At 35.2% G+C, this 25,793-nt stretch overlaps 1 protein-coding gene across 3 annotated transcripts in view; it reads left to right on the top strand.

Annotated features, from left to right (window-relative positions):
* Positions 1 to 25,793, top strand: part of LRRC7 (leucine rich repeat containing 7) — a 641,808-nt gene that overhangs the window by 532,374 nt on the left and 83,641 nt on the right. For all 3 annotated transcript variants that reach the window (XM_071217384.1, XM_071217382.1, XM_071217383.1), the window contains 2 exons: positions 1,013 to 2,693; positions 15,712 to 15,831. In XM_071217384.1, coding sequence (XP_071073485.1) covers positions 1,013 to 2,693; positions 15,712 to 15,831 — 1,801 coding nt within the window. The remainder of the gene's footprint in view (positions 1 to 1,012; positions 2,694 to 15,711; positions 15,832 to 25,793) is intronic.

The following is a 25,793-nucleotide window of genomic DNA, read 5'->3' as shown; positions in this document are numbered from 1 at the left end:
GCAATGTCTTCTTTGGTAATTAATGAATAAGCATTTAGATTTATTTATGTCCATGATTAAAATCTGCTGTTAACATTTTCAATTTATAAATTCATTATTTGTGATATAGGCTGATACTACCTTAGGAACTTTTGGAAGATGCCTTCTAAGTGCATTTTTCTTCAATTAGCAAAAGCACATGAAAAGCTTTCACTCACTAATAAAAGATAAACAGTTCAATATTATTAGTGTGAAGATGGTTTAGAATAAACTTAAAAAGATGAGCATTTGCTGGTGATACGGTGGTCACTGGTAGAAACATCTCAATGACCTAAAGTCATAATATAACATAATCTACATTTTAGAAACAGATACCTGAATATATTCCATATATAGTGGCATTTATTATATACAGTAGCTTTAGTGTCTTCAATACTTGGCCTTCAAATAAACGTTATTTGAAGAAAAGTTGGGTGCATCAGATATACTAAACATCTTTAAGAAAGGTACTCAACCAATACTTTGGAAACCTGTTAAATCAGAATGGAGACCAGGTATCTGTATTTTTATAAAGTTCTCTAGGTGATTCTAATTATCAGCCCACATTACAAGACAACTACTGTGGACCGATATATTTCATTCATTCATTCATTCATTCATTCATCTTTCAGCAAATACTCGTTTACTATCTACTTTGTGCCGGGCCCTATTGTAGGCCTGAAGAGCAAAAGACTACTGCCCTCATTGGTTTACATTTTAGCAAAGGACACAAGACAATCAACAATAGATATAATAGGCAGATAAATTGCATAATATATTACAAAGTGATGATTACTATGAAGAAATAAATGAATAGGGTAAGGGGTGGAATTTTTTGCTTGACAGGGACATGAAGTAATACTACTGTCTTGGTCGTGAGGTGTGGATGAGTGGTCACACAAACGATGGTGGCATTCATTGCTCCTTGTTCTCTTTCTGACAAAGATCCAACTCTTGCTCATTTTCGTATTTCTTCTTCCTATTGTGTTCACAGGATTGCACAATCTTTCCCACAGCCTCTTGATTCAAAGCCATTACTCAGCCAGCGGGAGGCTGTTCCCCCAGGAAATCTACCACAGCTTCCTGAACGGCTGCCGATGAGTGACACGTTCACCGACAACTGGACTGATGGCTCACATTACGATAACACAGGGTTTGTTGCTGAGGAAGCCACAGCCGAGAATGCCAACAATAATCCTCTCTTAAGTTCCAAATCTAGAAGCACATCTTCTCATGGACGCAGGCCTTTGATTAGGCAGGATAGGATTGTTGGTGTCCCCCTGGAACTTGAGCAGTCTACACACAGACACACACCAGAAACAGAAGTGCCTCCTTCCAATCCTTGGCAGAATTGGACCAGAACCCCTAGTCCTTTTGAAGACAGGACTGCTTTTCCTTCCAAACTTGAGACAACCCCCACCACCAGCCCCTTGCCTGAAAGGAAAGAACATATGAAAGAATCTGCTGAAATACCTAGCCCTTTTTCTCCAGGAGTACCATGGGAATATCACGATTCCAATCCCAACAGAAGTCTTAGTAATGTCTTTTCTCAAATCCACTGCCGCCCAGAATCTTCTAAAGGTGTTATTTCAATTAGCAAAAGCACAGAAAGGCTTTCCCCACTAATGAAAGACATCAAGTCCAATAAATTTAAAAAGTCACAGAGTATTGATGAGATTGACATTGGTACATATAAAGTTTATAATATACCATTAGAAAACTATGCTTCTGGGAGTGACCACTTAGGGAGCCATGAACGACCAGATAAAATGTTGGGACCAGAGCACGGTATGTCCAGTATGTCTCGCAGTCAGTCAGTCCCAATGCTGGATGACGAGATGCTCATGTATGGAAGTAGTAAAGGGCCACAACAACAAAAAGCTTCCATGACGAAAAAAGTCTATCAGTTTGACCAAAGCTTCAATCCTCAAGGAGCAGTGGAAGTTAAAGCTGAAAAGAGGATACCGCCCCCTTTCCAACACAATTCTGAGTACATGCAACAGCCCAGCAAAAACATCACCAAGGATTTGGTTAGTCCTAGAGCTTACAGAGGATATCCACCAGTGGAGCAGATGTTTTCATTTTCTCAGCCATCTGTTAATGAGGATGCTGTGGTAAATGCCCAGTTTGCCAGTCAAGGTTCCAGGGCAGGCTTCTTGAGAAGAGCTGACTCCCTGGTGAGCTCCACAGAAATGGCCATGTTTAGAAGGGTCAGTGAACCTCACGAGCTGCCTCCAAGTGATAGGTACGGCAGACCCCCATATAGAGGAGGTCTGGATCGCCAAAGCAGCGTTTCAGTGACTGAGTCCCAGTTCCTGAAAAGAAATGGCAGGTATGAAGATGAACATCCTTCATATCAAGAAGTGAAAGCTCAGGCGGGAAGTTTTCCAGTTAAAAACCTTACGCAGAGGAGGCCATTGTCTGCAAGAAGCTACAGTACAGAGAGTTACGGTGCCTCCCAAACCAGGCCAGTTTCAGCTAGGCCTACTATGGCAGCTCTTTTGGAAAAAATACCATCTGACTATAACTTGGGTAACTATGGTGACAAGCCATCAGATAACAGTGATATAAAGACAAGGCCTACTCCTGTGAAGGGAGAGGACAGCTGTGGTAAAATGCCTGCAGACTGGAGACAACAGCTGCTTAGACATATAGAAGCTAGAAGGTTAGACAGGGTATGTTTGGCATTTCTCTGTAAGACTATCCCCCCTGCCTTTAGTTTTACTTTATTGGCGTTTCTAAGCACATATAGTGAAGCATGAACTACATGAATAAAGAGAAGATCAGCGTTTTATTTATCTTTATATTGTGGGGAAATGGATCTTAATAGTTTTTCTGATATTGCTTAATGCCCTTTGAGAATACATAACCTGTAGGTGAATTATTTATCAAATCTAGCCTAAATATTGTTAGTAAGAAAAAAGTCAACTCTATGATGCAATGGTGCTTCAATTGCTTTCTAGCTATTATGGCAAAATGCTTCTCCTAGGACACAAAACTGTTCACTAGTGACCTAAAGAGTATGATTTTTATTGAATCTATAAATAGTACTTCACTCCTTTCTACACCGACTCACTTATAGTGAAGTCAGGACTAATTTGTTTATAAAATTTGCACATAGTTACTGCTATGGGACTACTAAAACTATTACTTCTAATGAGCAATAATCCTCCCAGCAAGAAACAGAAAAATAAGCAGAGATTGAACACCCTCCCACACTTTATTTTATTTAATAAAAATCCTACCATTTAGAATGTTGGTTTTTATACAGAAGGAGCTGTTTAAATTCAAATCACACTAGAGACAACAGAAATAGATGATGTCTCTATGATGACTACAGACCCACAAATTAGTTTGTATTTTGCAGCAAAAATAGAAAATTAATCCCAATTCAGTTAAAAATTGAGTCACAATAAAGTATGGAATGCACAATGATTTGTGAGAGTAAAACAATCATATAAAGCCTAGAATTACTTTGTGTTGCATGTTCAGATCTCTCTAAGAGAAATCTGGCGTGTTATTTTCTGAAACTATTATCAATTGACCATCATAATTCAGCATAATTTGTGGATTTGGTGTAGAGGTCTTTGTGTGCTCAGCATTGACATTAGAAACTTAAAGATCCTTTTTGTGAAAATAGGGTCTTTTATTTTTGTTCTCTAGGTTTGAATCCTTGGTGTTAATTAAGGATCTGGGTAATAATATATCATTAGAATGTTTCGTTCTTTAGTTTTATTATTTTATTTGTTGTTCTGCTAAAACCTCAGGTCACTGCATTTATTATGTATTTCCTTAATGCTGAATTTTTTTTTGTAGGTCGTGTCTACATGACAAGAAAAATTATTTTAGGGCAAGGGTGAACTAATAAATGTGGGTATGGGTGTTAGTTTCTCAATGTAGAAATCAGTTCTGCCTTGCAAAATATTTCATCAGCATGTCTGTTTCAAATAGGTGTGCTCAGTCCCATTGAAGGGCGCTTCATCAAAGCCTCATGACTGGCTGTCAGTGGGAGACACCTGGTCGGTTGTCACCATGCCTGGCCTCAAGTTATGCCCTCCATGTAGACAGATAACTTGGAGGGTGAAAATATTTGAGGCCAAATAATACAGTACTGTTTGGGAACTCTGGCCTTGTGTAGACACGACTATACATAACAGGGTAAGATGAACTAGTCAAGAAAGGTTATAAGCAGCTTTTGAAGCATATGTGCAATGACTAGCAACTTGAGGCAGTAGAGGAGTGAGTGAAAACAAATCACGAAAAAGACAAGACAAAATTCTAAACATGTGTGCCATCATTCATTTACTGGTTTCCCACATAAATGATTCTTGTCTATTGAGAAGAGCTACTGAAAAGTAGGTGACTCCTCTAAATGGAACAAGAATTTGGGAAGGGAGATTTGGATCCGCAGAAATCGAAAGCCCTGCCAGCCCCAGATTAAGTGAATGCATATGTATTTTCCATTGCTGTGATGATACCTCCCTTTTTTATTAGCTCCCATGTATCCCCTCTTTGTCTGTTTTTCATTTTTCAGCACAATTTCAATGTATATTCAATAGATTCTCATTTAATTCCAAGAAATTAAATTACCTTGAGTAGTGCCTTAAGCAACAGGGTCCTGGAAGCTCTTCCCCTTGTTTTCTCCTAGCAGCATTTCTTTCCCCCTCTCAATTGAATTACTGAGCTATTCAGGCTGTATCTTACTTAAAACTTCCCAGCTACTCAACAAGATGAAGTCAAGCACAGACTTGATATGTAAAACTACTTTTGACATAGTTGTGCTCTATTCTGTTCAAAGTTAGATTGCACCAGAGACATGATTTGTCTTCTTCCCAGTGAAGTTTATTTAAGACATTTGAACCCCAGCAATCAGAGAGAAAGGAAGTATAGTTATATTGGAAACTACAAGATCTTTTTCCATTCCATGTGAAAAAGAGACATCTCTAGAGGACCGGATATTGCAAAAGCTTAACAGCCCTACATAATGTTGGTGAAATATCTCAGTATTTACCTGTGATAGGGAGCTCCAAGTACTACCCAAGATAAAAAGTAGTATTCTAGGTAACCACAAGGTTGATCCTTCCACTACAGAGGGAAAGCACTGTGATTGAGAGAATTTAATACATGAACCCATATGTCTGAGATGGCTACTCTTCTATAGTAGCTGAAAAGACAATAGACTAATTTCAAAACTTTAGGTATCATTCAAGAACTAAATTGAGATGTTCAGTGTCTTTTCAACATTGGCATGGTGGCACTGAAAAATCTCAGGATAAAGTAACCAGGGATCAATAACAAATGTGATTGGTAGACAAGACCCCACCAGAAGTATAACAGTTTTTTAGTTGAGTTCAATGAAACAATGCTAAAAATCACTACTTCGCAAATAACCTCGGAACAAAATAGCTCCCTGTTTTTAATATTCAATAATGTTCAATGATATTCAGCTAAGAAAAAAAGAAAAGTGTATTAAGTTAATGTCTCTGGATTTTTTTCCAAAATAAGAGAATTATTTAAAGGGGCCAAAAGATGTCAATGATTGCATTTCCGTTGTAGGAGGATGGTAGAGATCTTACTGGTGGCGACTACTTAATAACAAATCATCCAAAATGTTTTAATTTTTAAAATGAAGTTCAATAGAAAAAAATTATCTAAAATGCAATCATTCCTAAAATATAATAACACTTGGAATAACTTGAGATGTAACTGTTGAAAGGTAGTCATAATGCAAACATCACCAGAATGTTCTATAGATATTCAGGTATATTAGATACCTAACACTAATAATTCAACAAATTATAATTCCTGTAGTATCATTACGCAGTTTCTCTAGACATGTAATTTTTAAGATGCAAAAAATTTGAATATTTGAGTCCACCTACAACTTATTTGATAAGCTTAACTAAATGAATCAGTGAATTCAATCAAACCAATGGTCAGATTGAATGAGTTTTTTAACCAGCTGTTTGTTCATATTGCTGTTTTTATGCCTATAGACTGAGCAGTTATGGAGACTGATTGTGCCTTTAACATTGCCTAAGGCAGAATTAGAAGCTAGTATTTTGTGTGTGATGATCTCTCTATGTGAAAGAGGCCATAATGTTTGCAGCTGACAAAATTCGATTAATATCTCACTGTTTGAATTTTAAAAATTAACAGACTCTACCACAGATGTACAATACTGGTCCAAAGACACTACCATCATGATTTATAAGAGATGATAAATTTGATGCCTTCGAGTTAGCAGCAAATGTAAAATAGGATGTATCTTCTTTGCTTTTTGTCTTTTCTGTAGTTTTGGATGGTACTCATTATGTGCACAACTAACACTGTTTACTGTATGCTTCTGTCCGATCAAGTGCATGTTTAAAAGAAAAGTTACTGTTTGCCCGCTTAAAGTTAAATGTTATAAATTTAAACATGTTCATGTAATAATCAGTTTGTTGAGCATGTGTTCACACCCTGTCACATGATTATTTCCTCTACTCAGAATGCTGCTTACAAACACAACACAGTTAACCTTGGCATGCTGCCCTATGGAGGTATTTCAGCAATGCATGCAGGCAGAAGCATGACTTTAAACTTGCAGACTAAGTCTAAATTTGATCATCAAGAACTACCTCTTCAGAAAGTAAGTATGGACTGCCCTACATGTGTCAGCATACCAAAAGCCAGTTAATGTTGTTTGTTCACTTAATGTGTTTAGGCTGTACATACAGCCCCTGCTTATAGACTCTCATGAGTCCAAAAAGCATAAGGGCAAATAATGTAGAGCCCAAACTCTTAGGTGCTAAACGAATATTTATAGCTAAACTGATTATCAGGTTCCTGCATAACAGCTTTGCTTTTTGGATTGAGCAGGTACATGGCTTTTTGTGTTGCCTTAAAGGTCATTTTACTTAATCATTTTCTTTTTCTTTTCCTCTTTTTTTTTTTCATTTTTTTGTGTGTGTTTGTTTAGAGATCTCCTATCTTCTCTGGATGATGCAATTTGAGAATAGAGATGGAAATTATTATTAGATTTTGGTTGGCTCATTAGGAAAACAAACAATATCCTAAATTAAAGCAGAAATTAAGTGGTTGGCACTTCTAAATAATTCTCTGGTTCATTTTTTAGTGGGAAATATTACACAGAAGAAAATATGAGAAACAAGTTTGTGATTTAGCTAGCAAATTGTTATTCTTCCTAGGCCAGTGAAATGGTACCAAGTTTACGCAGTTTTTAATGAATATGTAGGCTCATTTGAAAGAGAATATATAGTAAGAAGAACATTTCCTTGCTTGTTATACCCAGGCAAAACTCAGAATGTACATTTTACCTGTCTAAATTGATTAATGCTATATGTCTTAGTTACATTTTGGTGAAGGCTAGTGAGTCATTTTCATGTGATATGTCATTATGAGCATATATCTATGTAGGCATTAGACTAGTAAGTTTTTATGAAAAAAGAAACAACACAAAGTAGTGATAACAGAATGGTAGTAGCGTCCACACCCCACTTATCTCTTAATAAAATTAGTATGAAACAAACTTCTATCCCAATAAAATGAGGGGTAAAATCTCAAATTCATGCTTTATTGTTAAAGTCGCCTTAATAACAACCCGTCAATCTGGGTGGCTTGATTCCTAGTGTGAGTAGAGTAATAAATCAAAGAGACATTTATGTTCACAGCTTTATTTAAAAAGAAAAAGCTAACTAAATTGAGGACTTCTGAATGTTTTGTTCCTTCTGTCCTCAATTTCCTGGTGCAGGACCTGTGGTATGTTGGTAAACTTTCTCTTGGTGGAGGAGGGAGACAAGCCCTGATTTTATGTAGTGTTTGCCACTATCAGTGGCAATAAATATTCCCACTATGGCTGATCTCAAGCTATCAACTTAACATCACTGAACCCAAAATCAGTAAGAAATGTGTGTGGTTGGCTCTCATGAACCAGTACGAGTCAGCTCCAGCATGCCACTATCAGCAGGATCCTTTCTACTTGTACCCCTACATCAACGGAAACCATTCTTCCTGTCCCCTCAGACACTCATGGTTCTCTTCCTCTTGTCTAACAAAACAAGTTCTCAAAAAGGCCTTGAGACTTATCTAAACTGAGGAATAGATGACATTTCATAACTTAAATTGGCATCTCTCCTGGAGAGTTTAACAATTAAGTAGAAATTGAACACTTAAAATAAAATGGTGGCATGGGAGGTCCGGTTCAAACCCCGGGCCTCCTTGACCCGTGTGGAGCTGGCCCATGCACAGTGCTGATGCGCGCAAGGAGTGCCGCGCCACACAGGGGTGTCCCCTACGTAGGGGAGTCCCACGTGCAAGGAGTGCGCCCCATAAGGAGAGCCGCCCAGCACGAAAGAAAGTGCAGCCTGCCCAGGAATGGCGCCACCCACACTTCCCCTGACGCTGACGACAACAGAAGCGGACAAAGAAACAAGACACAGCAAAGACACAGAGAACAGACAACCGGGGGGAGGGGGCAGAATTAATAAATTAATAAATAAATAAATAAATCTTAAAAAAAATAAAAATAAAATAAAATGGTGGAATTTCAAAATTGGATGAGCAGATTAGAGAGATCCTGGTAAGAAGGAAGCTATTGCCTGAAACCTCTGAAATCCTATCTGTTGGCCTATTTACTCCTCAGTCTATATATACATGGTTTCAGAACAATGGTAATGCACATTAAAACAGTGTTTCTCAGTGTCTAAATTATTCTCCAGATAAAAGTTAAGTACTTCGCATGCTGCATTAATTTTCTGATACCATTTCGACTACCCTGGAGAATAGATTCATCATAATTCCTATAGCTCTAATATGATCTATGACAGAAATAATGCAGAGTTATAACATTTGGAGACTTTTCAACCATCTTCAGTTAGGCAGAGATACCTGAGGGAATTCTTTTGGGAAGCTACATTAATTTGCAAACCAGTAATAATTCAAGTATTGGAAGAATCCACCTAAAACTGAATTGCCATCAATACTTTATTAAATACACACATACACACACACACACACACACACACACACAAAGAAGAGAAAAGAGAAGGCAAGGGATGGAAAAGGAACACACACAGAGCAAACACTCCATTACCTCAAAAGATTTTATAATCCAAAACTATCAGCGTAGGTCCATAAGTTTGTAGCAGTTAGGCATTTCGGACAACTTTCCTACCCCACCACCACTGCTGGAACTTTATGAGGTATGAGAAGTGGGTGTTTAGTGAGTTCTGAGAAGAGCTCAAGGCTCTGCCTTCTTCCATTGGATTCCCATCTAGTCTCTAACCCTTGGTCTTTGTGCCCAGACTTGTCTCTTCTGCAGAGCTTCTTTGATTTGAAAATTTGTTTGTTTAATCTGCCAAATTTTAGAGTCAACCTCTTATGACAGAGCATATCATATTATCCCTTTTTGGTTCCACCTAGCCATTGCTATCCAGTCCCATGAGTGGGGTTCAGTTGCCCTGAACCCTTCTCTCCAGGTGAGGGAACAGACAAACATCATTTTCCTTTGATTGAAAATGCATACAAATCTTTTACAACCCTTTCTTCATTCTACCGAAATTAAGATAATAAATATTATTGTCAGCTAATTTAAGATTTCTTTGCAGGCCCTAAGTGCTCATTAGCCATGAAAATTGCATATAGGGGAAGACCAATTTATAAACAAGCATTTTCAATCATAAAAATTGACAAAACTCTTTACTCTCCTTTGGAAGTTCTATAGGAGTTTCTTTCATTCATAAAAATCCTGAATGGTATGCTGGCCATCTGTAGTTAGTTGCTGTGGCAAATGACTCTGGGGTGACCTAGAAAAAATGAAGTTTCCAAAGGAATCTACATTAACATTTTCAGGTATTAGAAGTTAAGCACTGAATTCTAAGTTTGTTTAGGTGATGCCCTCCTCTGACTCCAAATCCCATCCTCACCCCTTCTGCTTGCCATGCCTTGCCTCCTGCAACTTTGAGGAAGGAGCACCCTTTTGTATTTCCTCTGCCCCGCCAAGACCTTCTTTCATAAGTTATTCATCCAGAATGGGCAACTTTTTGTGCTTTCTGACCTCCCATCCCCCATTTTGGTAATTCACAGCAAGGCACTGTTTGCATTGTTAGTAGCTGAAGTATAATTTAGCATATTTTATTTTTAAGGTGAAACCAAAATGTATCTATTCATTTTTTTCTTGATTTTCTTTTAAACAAATTTGTAATGAACTAATTGAAGCATATAGCTATTTGCGAATTAAGATCAAAGAACTATGGACTTAATAGTCTTTACCTAGTGAATATTTATGTGGGTAAGAAGGAAAGACTTGTCCAGGTTTTGCTATGTCATTTGAATATTTCTAATTTTTTCATAGTTACTATATGTCAGGTCAAGTATTCTACATTTCTCATGAATTAGAAGCTAATTATAAACTTTCTTTACTACCAAGTGCAAACTATATATGATTTAATTTTATGGAAACCCTTTAAGATATTAAGAAAGCACCAACAAATACAATAAAATTAATTTAATAAATTTAATTTTCTTTTATAGTTTTATCTATTGATGCTTATTTCTAAGTTTCCTAGGAAGTTTAATAATTATAACTGGAACATTAAGTAAGGTATATAAATCTGCTATTAATTCATAAAGTTAGTATTTTCTATTTATTTACTCATTCATTCATTCATTCCCTGTTCATTTATTCATTGATACATTGATTTACTGCCTTTCCAAAAAGCAATTAAGGAAACTTTCTATGATTTCTTATTAATGGTTTTGTGTGCTTCCTGTTGTAATTGAGCTTAACTATGTCTTCAAATTTTAAGCTATCAACCAGAAATATAACATTTTAAAATAACAGTTCAAGCCATCATTTTTATTACCCAGATTAATGGTAGAACAAGTAAATATTTCCTTAGGGGAGAAAATGAGAACTAGAGTGTATTGAGACTCTACTATATACCTGAAATGCCATGAGATTCTTTAAATATATCCTTATACTCATCTCTCATGGCAACCCTCAAAAGAAGCATTTATCTCCATTATGTAAGTGAGGAAACTGAAGGGCAGATGTCATACAAAGACAGGGACCTTGCTTGTATTTTTATTGTTTGATGTTGCAACCCCGGTTCTTAGCATGGTAATAGGCAGAATTTGAATCTGAGTCTGTTTGGCACCCAAGGCCATACTGTTTCTACTCTACCATGGTGTCCTGTTAAATGTTTGTAAAACTTGACATTTTCATAGAACATAATCCTTAATAGTTGATGTTAAAAAACTCTTTCATATACATTTTTATTTTATGTCATCTTCACAATAATTCAGAGAGATAGATATTATGGGATAGTAAAAAAGAATATACGGGTATACTATGTTAGCTAATCCAAAATATTTAATGACCTAAATCATTCCCTTTGAGCTACAGGTATTTTGTTCTTATTTAGCTGAGGTTAATAAATGCTAGTGATTACCTTGCATTCTTTAAGATTCACTTTCATTTCCTGAGCATTCAGTATCACCAAGAAACATGTCACAGTGAAAGGCCAAAAGTTATGGATGCAAGAAAATCACAAGTTAAGCATCCATGTGACTGCATCTCCAGATACCAGCAGGGCTGAGGAAGAAATCCTTGGCTTTTTCTAATACTTTGTCTGCAGGAATCCAGCTTCCAGTATGAATAGTGTGGCCTTTTCTACATTGGAGAAATTCATGATTTTTTTCTTGTGCTACTTTTATTCTTTTTTTTTAACTTCTACAGCCATAATATTATATGATAGCATCTATAGTTTATTAGCTTTCTGAAGCAGGCACTACTATAAATTAATCATAACTTTTGGGTAGAGGAGGCCGAAATGAAGAGAATGTAAGTATAGAGTAATTGTTTCATAGAATTTTGCCTGGGAGCAGATGGCCTCACTATCTGTTTTATTAGTTAATGCTGTTTCCACCATCTTTTGAGCTAGAGAAATTTATTTAAATAGCAATGTTTGCAATGAAACTCTTTTAAATTTCTAATGTCCTTTCTTACTGGGTCTATGCAAATGACTCCACATCAAATAGTGCCAGCATTGGCTATGCATGTATTCACCCCAGAGTCAAGGGTTACTTACCTAATGCTTTTTTTTTCTGCAAAAAGCAAAGCAAAGCGAGATCTATGAGGCACCTCAGAGAAACTCATGCCTGTAGTTTCTATTGATTTTACTATATGTGTTATTAGCTATCTATCCTTCAGGAAGGATTCACTTACTTTTCTAATCATGAAAAAAAGTCTTTGGATTGTAAATATGCATAAATCCTTATAGACATCGGTTAAAATGACAAAAAAAACAATAACGTTCATACTCATATGGATACTTCCTCACCATTATAATGAAATGCTGGCTTAAAAATCATCTGGGCATTACAATACCATCTTCAGATCAGACCCCATGAAATCAAATCATTTAGATCCCAGCTTGTCATATATTTGCCTTTGTAATACCTATTTTTAAAGGCATGCAGAAAAAGAGTAATATGCTAATAGTTGCACTGGAAATACATTGTTTTAACACATTTGTTAAAATCTATGGTAATGCTCTTTGTGAACTACGTGCCAATTACATAGTAAAAGAGATCCTTGAGTTCTTTCCGTTTAAAGTACCAAATTTTAATACCACTCTCATATAATTTCTCTGGCAAAATACAATGAGTCTAATTTCACAACAATGCTGTCCACCCATCAATTAGCAGGCAACCAGCAAGCTGCTGGGTGAGCTAAGCTTATTCACTCACTTAAGTAAATTCTGTTCATAACATATACTCACAGAGAGACACACACACATATACACACTCATTTATATGTGTATATACATGCAGAGACATATAGAGAGACACATATGCATGCACATTTAATTCTCAGCAAAATTAGAAATTACTCTTCCAATAGACATTTGTAATCATTCACAGGAGTCAGTTGTCTTTGGGGCTAGCGTGTGTTCAGCAACACCTCTACTTAGTATTACTGCATTTTTTTACCAAATGTAATTCTGATTTTTCCCTATATCACACTGGCCATTTTCTGTATTATTTTGAAATATTAAAGGTCTGCAGAATTTAGAAACTGAGGAAATGGCGAGTTGTGATTATGTATGTTTTCTATTTCCAGTTGTTTTATGTGGTGAAGACAGTAAGACTTGTTCTTACTCTTTTAAAGCATCTATTTAAATATCTACAGTGTGGTACTAGAAATAATTGCATGAATAACTAAAACTCAGTTTGGTTATTTTTCCTGAAAGAAGGAATTTACAGTGATTTCATTATTTTTTTTACATCTTTTCAGTTGCTCCCTTTAACCTTTTATAAAATTTTAACAGTTAGACAACTGAATTATATATAAATTCAAATGTATAGAATATGAATTATATATACATATAAAACTACAATATTTACATACTTTCTGGGAAAGAATAGGAACCTATTGCAAATTTCTCCTTTGGATTTTCCCCCTGCAAATATCGAGAAACTGTTTTCATGGTCTTTCTATTTCTACAAACTTAAATCACCTCTATGGTGTCTCAATAAAGAAATTTTTAAAAGGCCGGAGCAGTATTCTTGAAATTAACCAAAGAAATTCCTTTGATTTTGCCATCTATTGAAAGTAATTTTTTAGTGCGTCTGCATGTTAATGTTCCCTTTTGTCCCTTCTGTGATTGTTCATTCTAATTTTAAAAAGAAAGAGTTTAATTTATAAACAAGTGATGAGCCTAGACCATCATATTAGGATTTTTCTTAAAGGGTTTTAGCCTTTATTTTCACCAAAAGAATTTTACAATTCTCAATTGCTCTCTAGCAGTGAAAGGGGGTCACGCATGGGCAGCAGAAACAAGTGTGGTAGAAGAAATAGAAGTGGAGATGGAGATAAAATGGAGAGGAAAAAGAGAGAGAGAGAAGCCTGTACTGAATTGTGACCACTTTTTAAAAATTTATGTTAAACAGGTCTAGCCAGATGAATATACTTATTATCCCTTTTTATTGGCAAAGAGGCCAAGCAAGAAAAGACTGGGATACTTAAAAACTCGAAAAGGAAATACTAGTTGTGCTTAACCCACATAACTACATTTTAACTGGTGGTCAATTTTAATAACTTGATTTGCCATACTTCAAAATCTAGATAAATTGTGTGTGACCATATGTGAGCATATTAATCTAGAAAATGTAAAGACAATAAAAATTAATGCTTGAGCATATAGAATAGCTATTTGGTTCTTTTCAAGTAATCCATTATCTACATTTGATTTTTCAAATGAAGGCAAATGAATCATTCCTAACTAGATACCTTTTTTTCTCTGTTTTCATGCTTTCTGATAGACTTATAAAAGAGGAACTAAAATGACCAAACTACAAGAAGAAAAGTGTTACCCCTAACTGTTCAGTATGTCCATTAGACCTTAGGAGATCTTCATCTAGTGTCATAATAAATCCAATTTTTAAATATTTCCAAGCAATACTTTTAAAAGTACATGTGGCCAGAATGCACATGGGGTGGTGATATAACTGTTTTAAAAGGAGAACAAAATATTACTACTCTCCACTTCAGATTAATCCTGCCAAACACTAGTCTGTGACATGGCATTGAGAGACTGATCCAATCCTCTCTTACTAATATTGGAGGTTGGAGGACAATTCCTCACACAAAGCAGAGCTACACATGTAACCTCTAGCCAGCTTTATTAATCAGTAGGGGTCCTTTAAGATATGTTCAGACCTTGGCATAGGAAACATTGGGACATAATATATTACCCATATAAAAATTTCCCAAGAAATCAAACTGTACCTATGTATCTCATAAATTCAAGGAAGAGAAAGCTTTTATGAAAAGTTAATTCACTTCCACAGGAAAAATATACCACTACTACATATCCTCGATCCCAAAACTGGAGGTCATTTTTCTGATAGTCGGGATTGCTTGCTATTTCTCAGGTTAGAATATAGAGGCCTCCCCAAATATTTAATATTAGTAATAATATAGCCAGGAGTATTGTTAACTGTTTAAAAAAATATAACAAAAAGGAGAAAACCAGCCAAAAATAAACTATATATGAACTTTAATACATAAGTGAGCTATATAAATTAATAAATTCAGTAGTCAAAAGTCATGATTTATTTACACTGTGAATCTAATAGCATAATATTTTGATGTTGCTTTAATCGTTCCCTCAAAGCTATCTGTGAATAATGCCAAAGTACCATAAATCTTGCACTATGCTGGTGTTGATGCTGTTTTGAATTAGTGCAAGGCTTTATAAAAGTTATTTTAGGCTATGGTTTGGATTACTGGATGAGACATACTATGTATTACATCGTTTCAAATCATTTTCTAAACGGTAAGATCATACTAAAGAGGCAATCAGTTAAGAAGTTTTAAATGTTATGATTTTTAACAATTGATTAGTTGTATTCTGATTATTTTTATTCAGGAACTGTAAATAATCTAAACTTTTCTTTAAAATTTAGTAAATAACTCTAAGATGGTTAATTGTATTTCTCACTGCATCCAAAAAGCTGTCAAATGAGAATTCTTACCCAGTAAATAGTGTATAATACTCCAGATCAGGATAAATGTTTTTCTGCAATTAAAATTAATTTTATCATAATCATTAGGGACTCGTTTCATTAAAAAAATGCTAAATTTATATTCCATCACTAAAAAATGCCATACCATTTTTGCAATAGACCCCGTCCCAGCAAAGCAACATTTTAGACAATGGACAAGAAGATGTATCTCCTAGTGGCCAATGGAATCCTTATCCACTTGGGAGGCGGGATGTACCTCCGGACACCATTACTAAAAAGGTAACCAATTTCAAATTGATAACACAAGCCATGATCCTTGTGCATCCATTGTAATATGTAATACCCATATCTGTGTCTTAACATCATTTCTAACTTTGTGATAAATTTAGGCTAAAGGTTTTCCACTATAGGGAGTTTGGTTAAATGTAACTGCACTGAAAACAATGAAAAATTACCTTTGTCTGCTAAAGTTCAGATTGCTAATGAATGTTTATAGACAACATCCTGCCACTTCTCTGCTGGTACTACCACCTCTTCTTAGAACTTGCCACCCACCTCTGAAATGCAAGTTTAGGGAAGTGTATAACATATACTTCTGACTCACCTGGCTTCAGCAATATGTTTTAGCCAATGTGCATAAAATGAAATTTGACCAAGAGATTGAGTCACCATTTCTTAAGTCATAGCAGTTCATTCATTCAATATATACTTAGTGAGGAACTGTATGTTCCACACAGCATTACTATGTGCTGAGTACTTGCTTGATACTAGGAGACAAAAATTAATATGGTATGGTTTCTTACCTTGAAAAGGAGTGTGTGTCTAATGAAATAGTCTGAGTAATAAGTAGGTAATTATAATACCATGTGATAAATCACCATAAAGGGAGTAAAAAACTCAAACCACAACCAGAAAGAAGATATTTGCAATATCTATCAGGGCCAAGGGATTAGAAAAACATACAGCACAATTTTTAAAAAGTGGTAAAATACAAGGGAATGAAAATGGTAAATAAGCATTTTTTTCCAAGCTGAATCTTCTTACTAATCAGGGAAATGCAAAAGAGATGCCATTTTATACCAACTAGACTAACAAAAGTTAAGAAGTTTGAAAATACAGGGTGTTTGCAATTATTAAAGCACTGGAAACACTTTTATGGCTTCTTGTGGGAATTTAAGCCCAGCTGCTTTGATAAATTATCTTGTAAAGCTGAAAATACTCATACCTTGCATTCCATCAATTTTCCTCCTAAGATATTATCCTAGAAAAACTTTTTTACATGTCATTTGAAATACTTGTAACATTTAAAATAGAAAACTGGGGGGGGGGGGGATTTCTATCAACAGGATAGTATGAACATGAATTCTGTTATTCAAACAAAGAAATATTCTGAAGAAGTGAAAATCAGTAAACTACAATTATGATAATGTGTATAAACTTTAGAAACAAAGTGAAAAAAATCACAGAATATGGTCTACATCAGGATACCATATATAAAACTCAAATATCAAGCAAAACTAAAAACATACTATTTGAACACAAATACATAAGTAAGGAAACTTTTTAAAGGGAATGATAAGCGTAAAATGTAGAATTATGGTTACTACTAGTCGGGAGGCAGGGGTAGGGTGAAGAGAAAGTAGGTATTATTATTTGTAATGTCCTGATTCTTAAGTCAAATTGTGGTTCTTACACTCTAGTTCTTGAGCTCATGAGTGTTCATTTTATAATTTTGTCTCATAATTTGCTTCATCATTGTATCACTACATCATTACATATTTGTTTGTAACTTAGATGATGATTTTCCCCTTAATGCTTACTTCAGTGCTTTTTAAAAAAAAAATACATTAAATATCAAATTCTTTGACCCAAGATAATTGTTAATGCCCTTAATTTGCAGGTGCTAACCATGTTATTAATCTGCCTCTTGGGTAATATGCAACACTTCAGGTAAATATAGTATGGTGTGATGAATGCTATGAAGATGGAATTGAGGGCTATGACAGTGCCTAGAAAGAGCACTTGTTCAGTGCAGAAATAAAGGAAGTTGAGGGTAGTAGGCACCTGGGCAGGGAGAGGCATGATGTCAAATAATGCTGGAGGGAAAAGCAGAAGCCTGATCATTCTGGGTTTTCTACTGAGGAAAATGGGATAGGGAATATTAAAGTGTTGGAAACAGGAAAGACATGATTAAATTTTCATTTAAAGAGCACATTGACTGCTATTTGGAGAAGGAATTCGATTAGAAAAAGACTGAAGGCAATGGAACCACTTCAGAAGCTACTAGAGTAGGCCATCAGAAACTACTACAGTGCTGCAGAAATTGGGCAGAAAATCAGATTTATGGAATACTTTGACTGAACTGTGGCATTCTGTTCCAGCTATCACAGTTCTTTGGTTGAACTAATATTTGGTATACTTGTGTCCATGCCTAGCTGTTCTCCAAACACTATGAGGGAAACAAAGCTATATACCCTCCAAGGTTTGGTCCCAAAGATTTAGACACATCAAATAATGAAACAAAATGAGTGCACCTCTCAGAACCTTGCTCCTCAATCTACTACTGTCATTTCCATTGTACTTAAGAGTGGCCATGGCAAAATGTTGAGGGTGTTAAAACATTCTGTTTTGTATTTTACTAGTATAATAGTATGCAGTGGTTTTAAAATTCCCTCTTATATCAGAACCCAAAATCTGAAATTCTGATGCCATTGATTCAATAAGTCTAGGAATCACTACTAGAACATGTCACAGCTATGTAAATCAACTCCTGAATTCTGGGCATGACTACATGAACACTTTAAAAATTGTTCTTAAAAGCTTTTGCAGGGAACAGCTCTGGCTTAAGTTTTGAGTGCCCGCCTCCAACATGGAAAGTTCCAAATTCGGTTCCCAGTGCCTCCTGAAACAACAAAACAAACAAAAAAATCAACCCAGGGAAGCCAATGTGGCTCAGTGGTTGAGCACTGGCTTCCCGCATACAAAGTCCCAGGTTCAATCCCCAGCCCCCAGTACCTCAAAAAAAAAAAAAAAGTTTGCAATGGCCAAAAACAATAGGGAGTTCAAAAGAAGTATTTGTATTTTAGTGTCCTATTATCAATGCTCCCACTTTTGCAATCTGTTGGATCTCCCCACAGTCACCATGATAAGGTTAGGTAACATGTATTAAATATTTAATCTGTGCTGGGTATTGTGCTAAATATTTTAATTTATTTTTTCATTCAGTCCTCACAACAACGTATGAGGTAAGCCCTATTATTTTATCCATTTTATGAAAGAAGAAACTGACATTTGGAGTTTAGGTTATATGCCAAGATAACATTGGTGATTAAGCATTTTTACATAACAGAAAATAATATCAAGGTTATATGTAAAGGACAAATGCAAAAACAATGATATTTTAAGTCAGACATTATACTTTGATTTGGTAGAATCTTCCATTGGAATCACAAGGTTTTACCCTAATTCCAAAGTACAGACTCTTTTAAAAGTATTTAGAATCTTAATCAGGTAGAATATCCCTGAGGAGACTCAAAATTGAAGGATAATTCCTGTGGGTAAAATTGAAGGATATATTATAATGTTGGAGCAGAACAAAAAGCTGCAGCAAAAAGGCTAAAATGACATATGAAACTCCCAACACTTCCCCTCTGGAACAGTAACCAAGATATTTTAAAATCATCTAGTGATATTAAATCTGAAATTCTTTAATAAGTAAAGACTAGGTATTCTAAAGTCTCTCTTAGCGTTAGTGACTCTTTCCCGAATGTCTGTTATTCTAGGTTAGTGCATACTGTGCCTAATATGCATAATGACTTGGCACTTAAACTGATAGAGATGGTTAACAAGGGTCAAAAACAGAGTGGACACAGTTGTAGGAAAATTGTGTTCATTTAGTCTTGGCTCACAGTCTGATCCTTATGCTGAATGTGCCCGTGATTTTCTCACATCTACAATGCCAGCTCAGCTTTAAGGGCTGCAGGATTGTCACTCTTCAACTCTGATGCATGCCCAGGAACTTATCAGGAGCAACAGAAGAAATGATGGATTGTGTGTGGGGGCGGCGGGGGGGAGGGGGGGGCGTTCATTTTCATGTTCTTATTATGTTTCCAAATGCACACACAAATTGAAATGTTCATATGGCTTTTTCAGAGCCATATGCAGTATTTTAAAATTTTAATAAGTTTCTGGGAAGGAAATTTCATTCCTTATATTAATTTTGGCATTTGTCATTTTTCAGTAGACTGCATTTTAATATTTCATTCTATGCAAATTTAGAAGTGTAAGGTCTAAAATATCTTTTGAAAATCATAAATTGTTTTGCTATTGACTACCTTAGTTTACCAAGGCTTCAGTAACAAAGTACCACAGAGAGTTGGCTTAAGAAAAAGAAATGTGTTACCTCATGGTTCTAGAAGCTAGAAGTCCAAAATCAAGGTCTGGGCAGGGCAACGCTCCTCTGAAGTCTGTAGGGTTGTGGGGTGGCTTGCTGGCAACCACGCCTCAGTCTCTACCTCTCACTTGGCCCTCTCTCTCTCTGTCTCTGCACCAGTCATCTGTGTCTGTCCAAATTTCTTCTCCTTGTAAATTCTCTAGTCATATTGGATTAGGTCCCACCCTAGTCTAGTTTGGCCTCACTTTAACTAATAACGTCATCAAAAATCCTATATACAATGAATTCACGATGACAGAACTGGGGGTTGGGACTTGACCATGCCTACTGGGGACACAGTTCAATCCATAACATGACCATAAGGCCACGCTATTATTTGTATTTTAAGACAACTGAATCAGACTGCTACTGAGATTGATTTTTCACTTGGTAACAAAAGTCTCAGTCTATTATAAAACATTTTAGAGGGTAAGAGTAAACTGATATCATTTTTAAGTAAAAAGTAGATGTTTAAATGTACAATATAAAAATATCACCTTGACCCATGCATTTAGGAATTTAAATAAAAGCACTTTATTATTTTGTTATAAATATCTTATCTAAAATATATAATCATTAGGTTAAGTCAATGAAACGTAACTTTCTCAAACTCTTTTTCCATTAAAAAGAGATATTACTATCAATACTCTATGTATGTGGAATTAGAATAAAACTAACTACAATTCTTGATATTTATAATTTAACTGATATTGCTCAACAATGTCTTTGGAATCCCTTACATAAGAGAAATGGGGGGTGGGGAGAGGATATAACTCATTTACTTAGAAATAGAGGAACATCTGGAATAGGTATAAAAGATGCATATTTGATTATTGGAAAAAGTAGAGATTGCAAAAAAGTAGAGATCTTGAGGCTATAAGAGAACCAAGTCAAGATGTGAAAGAAACAGATATGAAAATCAACCCGATAAACCTTACATATTAGAGACAGAAGAATAGAAAAGATTTTTACTTTCTCAACAGTATCAAAGTCAAGAATAACTGTTCTGGTTTAGAGTAAAACTGAAATTGAAAAATGATCCTAAAACCTGAGGGATTTGACAATGCTGTAACTAAATTCTCCTTGTGTACAGTAGGAAATTTGTCAGAGTAGGTTTTGCCTCATGTTTTATATTTTCCCCCTTTTAAAGCCTATACATTATTAACAGTGAAGAAACCTTGCTTCTTGGCTTCGTTGGTCCATCAGCAAATGAGAACAGCCTTCTCTGTCACTGTGAGTTATGCCAAACTCAATGATGGCTCTTCCTTTCCCAGTTTTCTTTCCCAAGCCTCACTTTTCTCCAGAGAAAATTTTTTTTCCAGAGAAAATTTTTCACTGGTCAGAGTAAATTTTCCTTCAGGTAGATTGCACAGTCACTGAAACTCAAAAACAGATTAGTATCTGTTGTATACAATCATTTTAAACTCAAAACACTTTTTTAGACACAAGGAAAGAGATCTTTCTGGTTCATTAGTAGTTTGAGATTCTCCTTGCTTCCCTCACCCCCACTCACTGGCATTGTGGCTTAGAACTTGGTATTGAGCAGTAGGACGACTGCTTCAATGACAATGGATACCACATATTCTACTGAGGCTGCTGAGGGAAAGTAGCTTCAAGAAGAAACAGAACAACCACATTCACTGTCAGTGAGTTCTACTCCAAAATAAGAAATGTGTCAGAGAAAGAGCAGATTGATACAGTCATACAATTATATATTTTTAAATTTTAAAAAAAGAATGGGTCTTTCAGCACACTAGCCCTCAAAGAAACATTCCTTATACAAATATATTTGGAGTTTTTCTCTTAACCAAAAGCCATTTTTTTCAGGGGGATCTAACAATTTAGAAAGGAGAGTGGCATCGTGGGAAGATACCAAATGGGTCCAAACAAAAAAGAAAACTTCAGCCCTAGCAAGACTTTGAAAATGACTCTAGAACGACATCCCCACTTTCCTTGGATTCCTTGTTAGCCAAAATAATCTGGAACTGATATTTATGTGACTAATAATTAACCACTCTTTAGTCAACTTTCATTGGTTGAAAAGGAAGTTTTTAGCAACAGTCCTGATCACACCAGCTGCCTGGGAAGCTAACATACTATCATGTAAGTATCTCTCTAGGTTAGAAGGTGTTAAGGGTAGGAGAGGTGGTAGGTGAAAATTGTATCTTTTGTGGTTAGGGATCAATTAATGATGACATTGTTAGAAACCACCAAACACCCATATGAGGCTCTTTGAAATTTCTGATGCTTCTATTTAGTGACATATTAAGAAATGCACTGACTTCCTCTGCTTAATAAATCTAAGTCCAATGTCCCTACTAGATTTAACTCAGCATGGTTTTTATGGCAGTAATATCAATTATTTTTCTGGAAAAGAATATAAATGCACTATTTGAGGGCATACAAATTATAATACACAGAGCTGAAGAACAATTATAGGAAAAGCTAAAGACTCAAAACTAGTCTTGAGAATTTCACGTTGCACTCCTTTGTAACCAGTTTCAGACCAGTTTTCACATGAATTAAATGCACTTTTTAAAAATATTACTAGAAGATTACCATGTTACCTTTCCCAGGAAATTTGGTCATGCCTTTTGCTGGAGAATTAAGAATGAACTCATCCCATCATAACTCAACATCCCCCATAATTTCAAAATGTTGATATATGGTAGAGAAGGCTGACAACATAGACATATCCATATATATTGTACATATTACATATATATCTATAATATAATGTATATAATATATAATGCATGTATGTATCTATATCTATGCCTGTATCTATATCTACCTATAAGACTTGTTTGTTAAACAAGAATTATTGGCCAAAGCAAGAGTAGATAACATGTAGGAAGTAAAAGCTTCCATGAAAAAAAGACCTCCCAGAGTTAGCTCCATGCACTTGGTATTAGTAGCTGAATCAGGAAAAAGCGTTTAAAGAAATCAATAAAACAATTTCTTCTACTTAATCATCAATTTCAAATATTTATTTTGTTAACTGAACAGCTTGGATGATGTATTTTTGATCTATTGCTTTTAGCACTATTAATTCATAGATAGGTTTAACACAAACTTATAGTTTCCTATTATGTAATTAGATTTTTTCTCAGAAATAGTGTAGCTTGGAGGTTATAGAAACATGAATGAAAAAATTCTTCTCTAACTTAAAGTAAATGTAAGAGATGAATAAAATACTGTTTTGGATTTTCTTACTTGATACATTATTATTTAACTCACAAAACATATCTCTTTATCTCCTAATAGCAGTGGAATAATACAATTGTCTCCAATAGTGATGGACATCTTGTCAAAAAATCAGGCAATTGTCCTCATCCAGACTGACTCTAGATTATTCTTTAATAAAAGTACAAACCCAAGTGTCTATCAAACGGCTATTAAGTCAACAGTAGAAATAAACTTGTCAACGATAAAAGCAATGGAAAGAGTGGCAGATTAAAACTATTTTTTCCACCAATATTTGACATAAGTGTTCCTTAAAACAAATGACTGTTTTACATTAGAAAATTGGCATAGCTCAGAAAAATTTTGGAAGAAATATAAAAGCAAAAAAAAAAAAAAAAAAAGCAAAATTAGTCCAATGCGATAAAAACATCTCTGCTTCAATATGTAATTTGAAGAGCTAGACGACCTGACATCTGGCAGATGATCAAAGATTGTTGCCAAACAGAGAATGTCAAAATGGTTTCAGATTTCATTTCTTGCCACATGATTTTTATCTGATTTCCTCCACTACCCAAGGGTTCTTAGAAACCTTATAGTGAAAGAAATTATTGCCAAACTTTTATTGTTAATGTAAACATCCTCCTTTTTATATATTTTTTTCAGGAATGGACAGTCATTATGATCACAAAACAAATTGTAGGCTCAAATACGTAGACCTAGCCCTAATATTATCACATTGCTAGTATGTTTTTTCCTTTCTGTTAATTTCCAATTCCATAGTTATGTTGTGGGTTGACATTTAATCATAGAAGAATATATTTAAAGAAATTCAGTAAATCAGAGATGTCCACTGCCTGCAGCATCATGAAGCACATGCACTAAAGTGAAAGTCCTATTGCCTCTCCTTTTTGTCTATTATTTGAGGCACTGGTTTAAAGCAGCAGTATCTGACTCTAAAAAATTCAACATCCAAATATTCTGAATGTCCATACAGAACATTTCACTGTGTCAGCAGGACATGGTATCATCCAAACTCCAGGACAGGAGAAAGTACACCTCCCACACCTCTCGTTTAACTGCTGAGAATTGCCTTCCATATACTTGTGCTAGTTTCTCTTCTAATGCCCAAACAAAGGTACATAGATATTCTCAATAAAACTGGCCTAATTTAATAAAAATAAACAAAAAAAGGATACACCAAGTCACCCTAGTAAAAGCTGCAATACAAAAACAATATTATCCCTACTTCTTTAATTTCTTACTAAGATTTGCCTTTTCTTTTTCTTTAAGTAGACATGCAGGAGAAACTGTCTGCCTTAACTTTGTCTTTAATCAGCCCTCAAGCAGATAAAACTGAACCTCTGCTTCTCAGTTCCCTCATCTGGGAAACCAGGACAATGATGCATAACTAGTAGAGTGGTTCTGAAAATTAACTGATCACAGAGGTGAAACACTTATCACAGTGCTTGTCGAATAAGTATTTAATTAATGGTAGCTATTACAATATGTATTATTTTGGATAAAAATCCACATTAATTGTGGACAAGCTAACTCTTCATTTAGCTTTGCTGCTACCAGCAGGGCATTAATGATACCAAGGTCATAGGTTAACATCCCTTGTGAATTAGTTATCCATGAGCACAGGCTGCACTCTTCACCCACACAGTTGTCTTGAAAGCATATGCAGTGATGGGGATGGAGGTATCTAGGGAAAAAAAAAAAAGAAAATGAGTCACAGCAACCAGAATATTAGCTGTTTTAATGAGGAGTAGGTTGTATCATCTCTACTTATAGCAGAATGCAATTATCTTTTATTTCTATATGCTGCCTCCCCCTTCAAAAAAAGACCAGTTTTCAATGCTTAAGTTATTGCTTGCTAACAAATAATTTGTAAAACAGAATTTACCTGAGCAAAACAGAGTTTTGGAAAGCATGGAGTTCAGGGACTAGGGAAATACAGTTACTCTTGCCAATTGGCTGATTTTCGGAAGTGTGGTGCAATCACTGACTGGCTTTCAGAAGCAACAGTTTCTAAAGCAAGTTGTCATTATTAATTACAAAAAGTTTAAAACCAGTTCTTTTTGGTGGTTGTTACTATTGCTAAAGAACAGGCAATATTACTCAATATAAAAATTTTTATTCTCTTTACCATTGCCATTATTAAGTGCTTACTATATGCCAGCAAAGTGTTCAATGGAATACATTATCTTCTCTAATCCTCACAATATTATATGAGGCATTTATTATTATCTACACTTTTCATGAGATAAGCAGAGAGTTTAAGTAACTGCATAAGACTGCAAATCTAAAAAGTGACAGAGTAAAGAATAAAGCCCAGATTTATCTGACCCTAAAGCAGGGGTTCATAATCAGGGGTCCATGAGCTTGAATTGAAATTTTTATAAAAAACATTATTCTTATGGGGAGATGTAGGTGCGGGCATGAGAGATTTATTAAATAGCATACAGTATAGTGGTTTTCACCTGACTGGCAAAAGAGTCCATGGAACAAAAAAGTTTAAGAACCCCTTCTCTAAAGCTGATATTATATGCATTGCCTATATTATTTTTTCACAGTTCATTGATTTTTGGTTCAACTTATTCTAAATCTTTAAAATTTCCCA

This window comes from Dasypus novemcinctus, chromosome 9 (genome assembly GCF_030445035.2).
Source record: "Dasypus novemcinctus isolate mDasNov1 chromosome 9, mDasNov1.1.hap2, whole genome shotgun sequence".
NCBI classification, from domain to species: domain Eukaryota; kingdom Metazoa; phylum Chordata; class Mammalia; order Cingulata; family Dasypodidae; genus Dasypus; species Dasypus novemcinctus.
The sequence above is the reverse complement of the archived record's forward strand: the minus strand, read 5'-3'. Positions and strand labels throughout refer to the sequence as shown.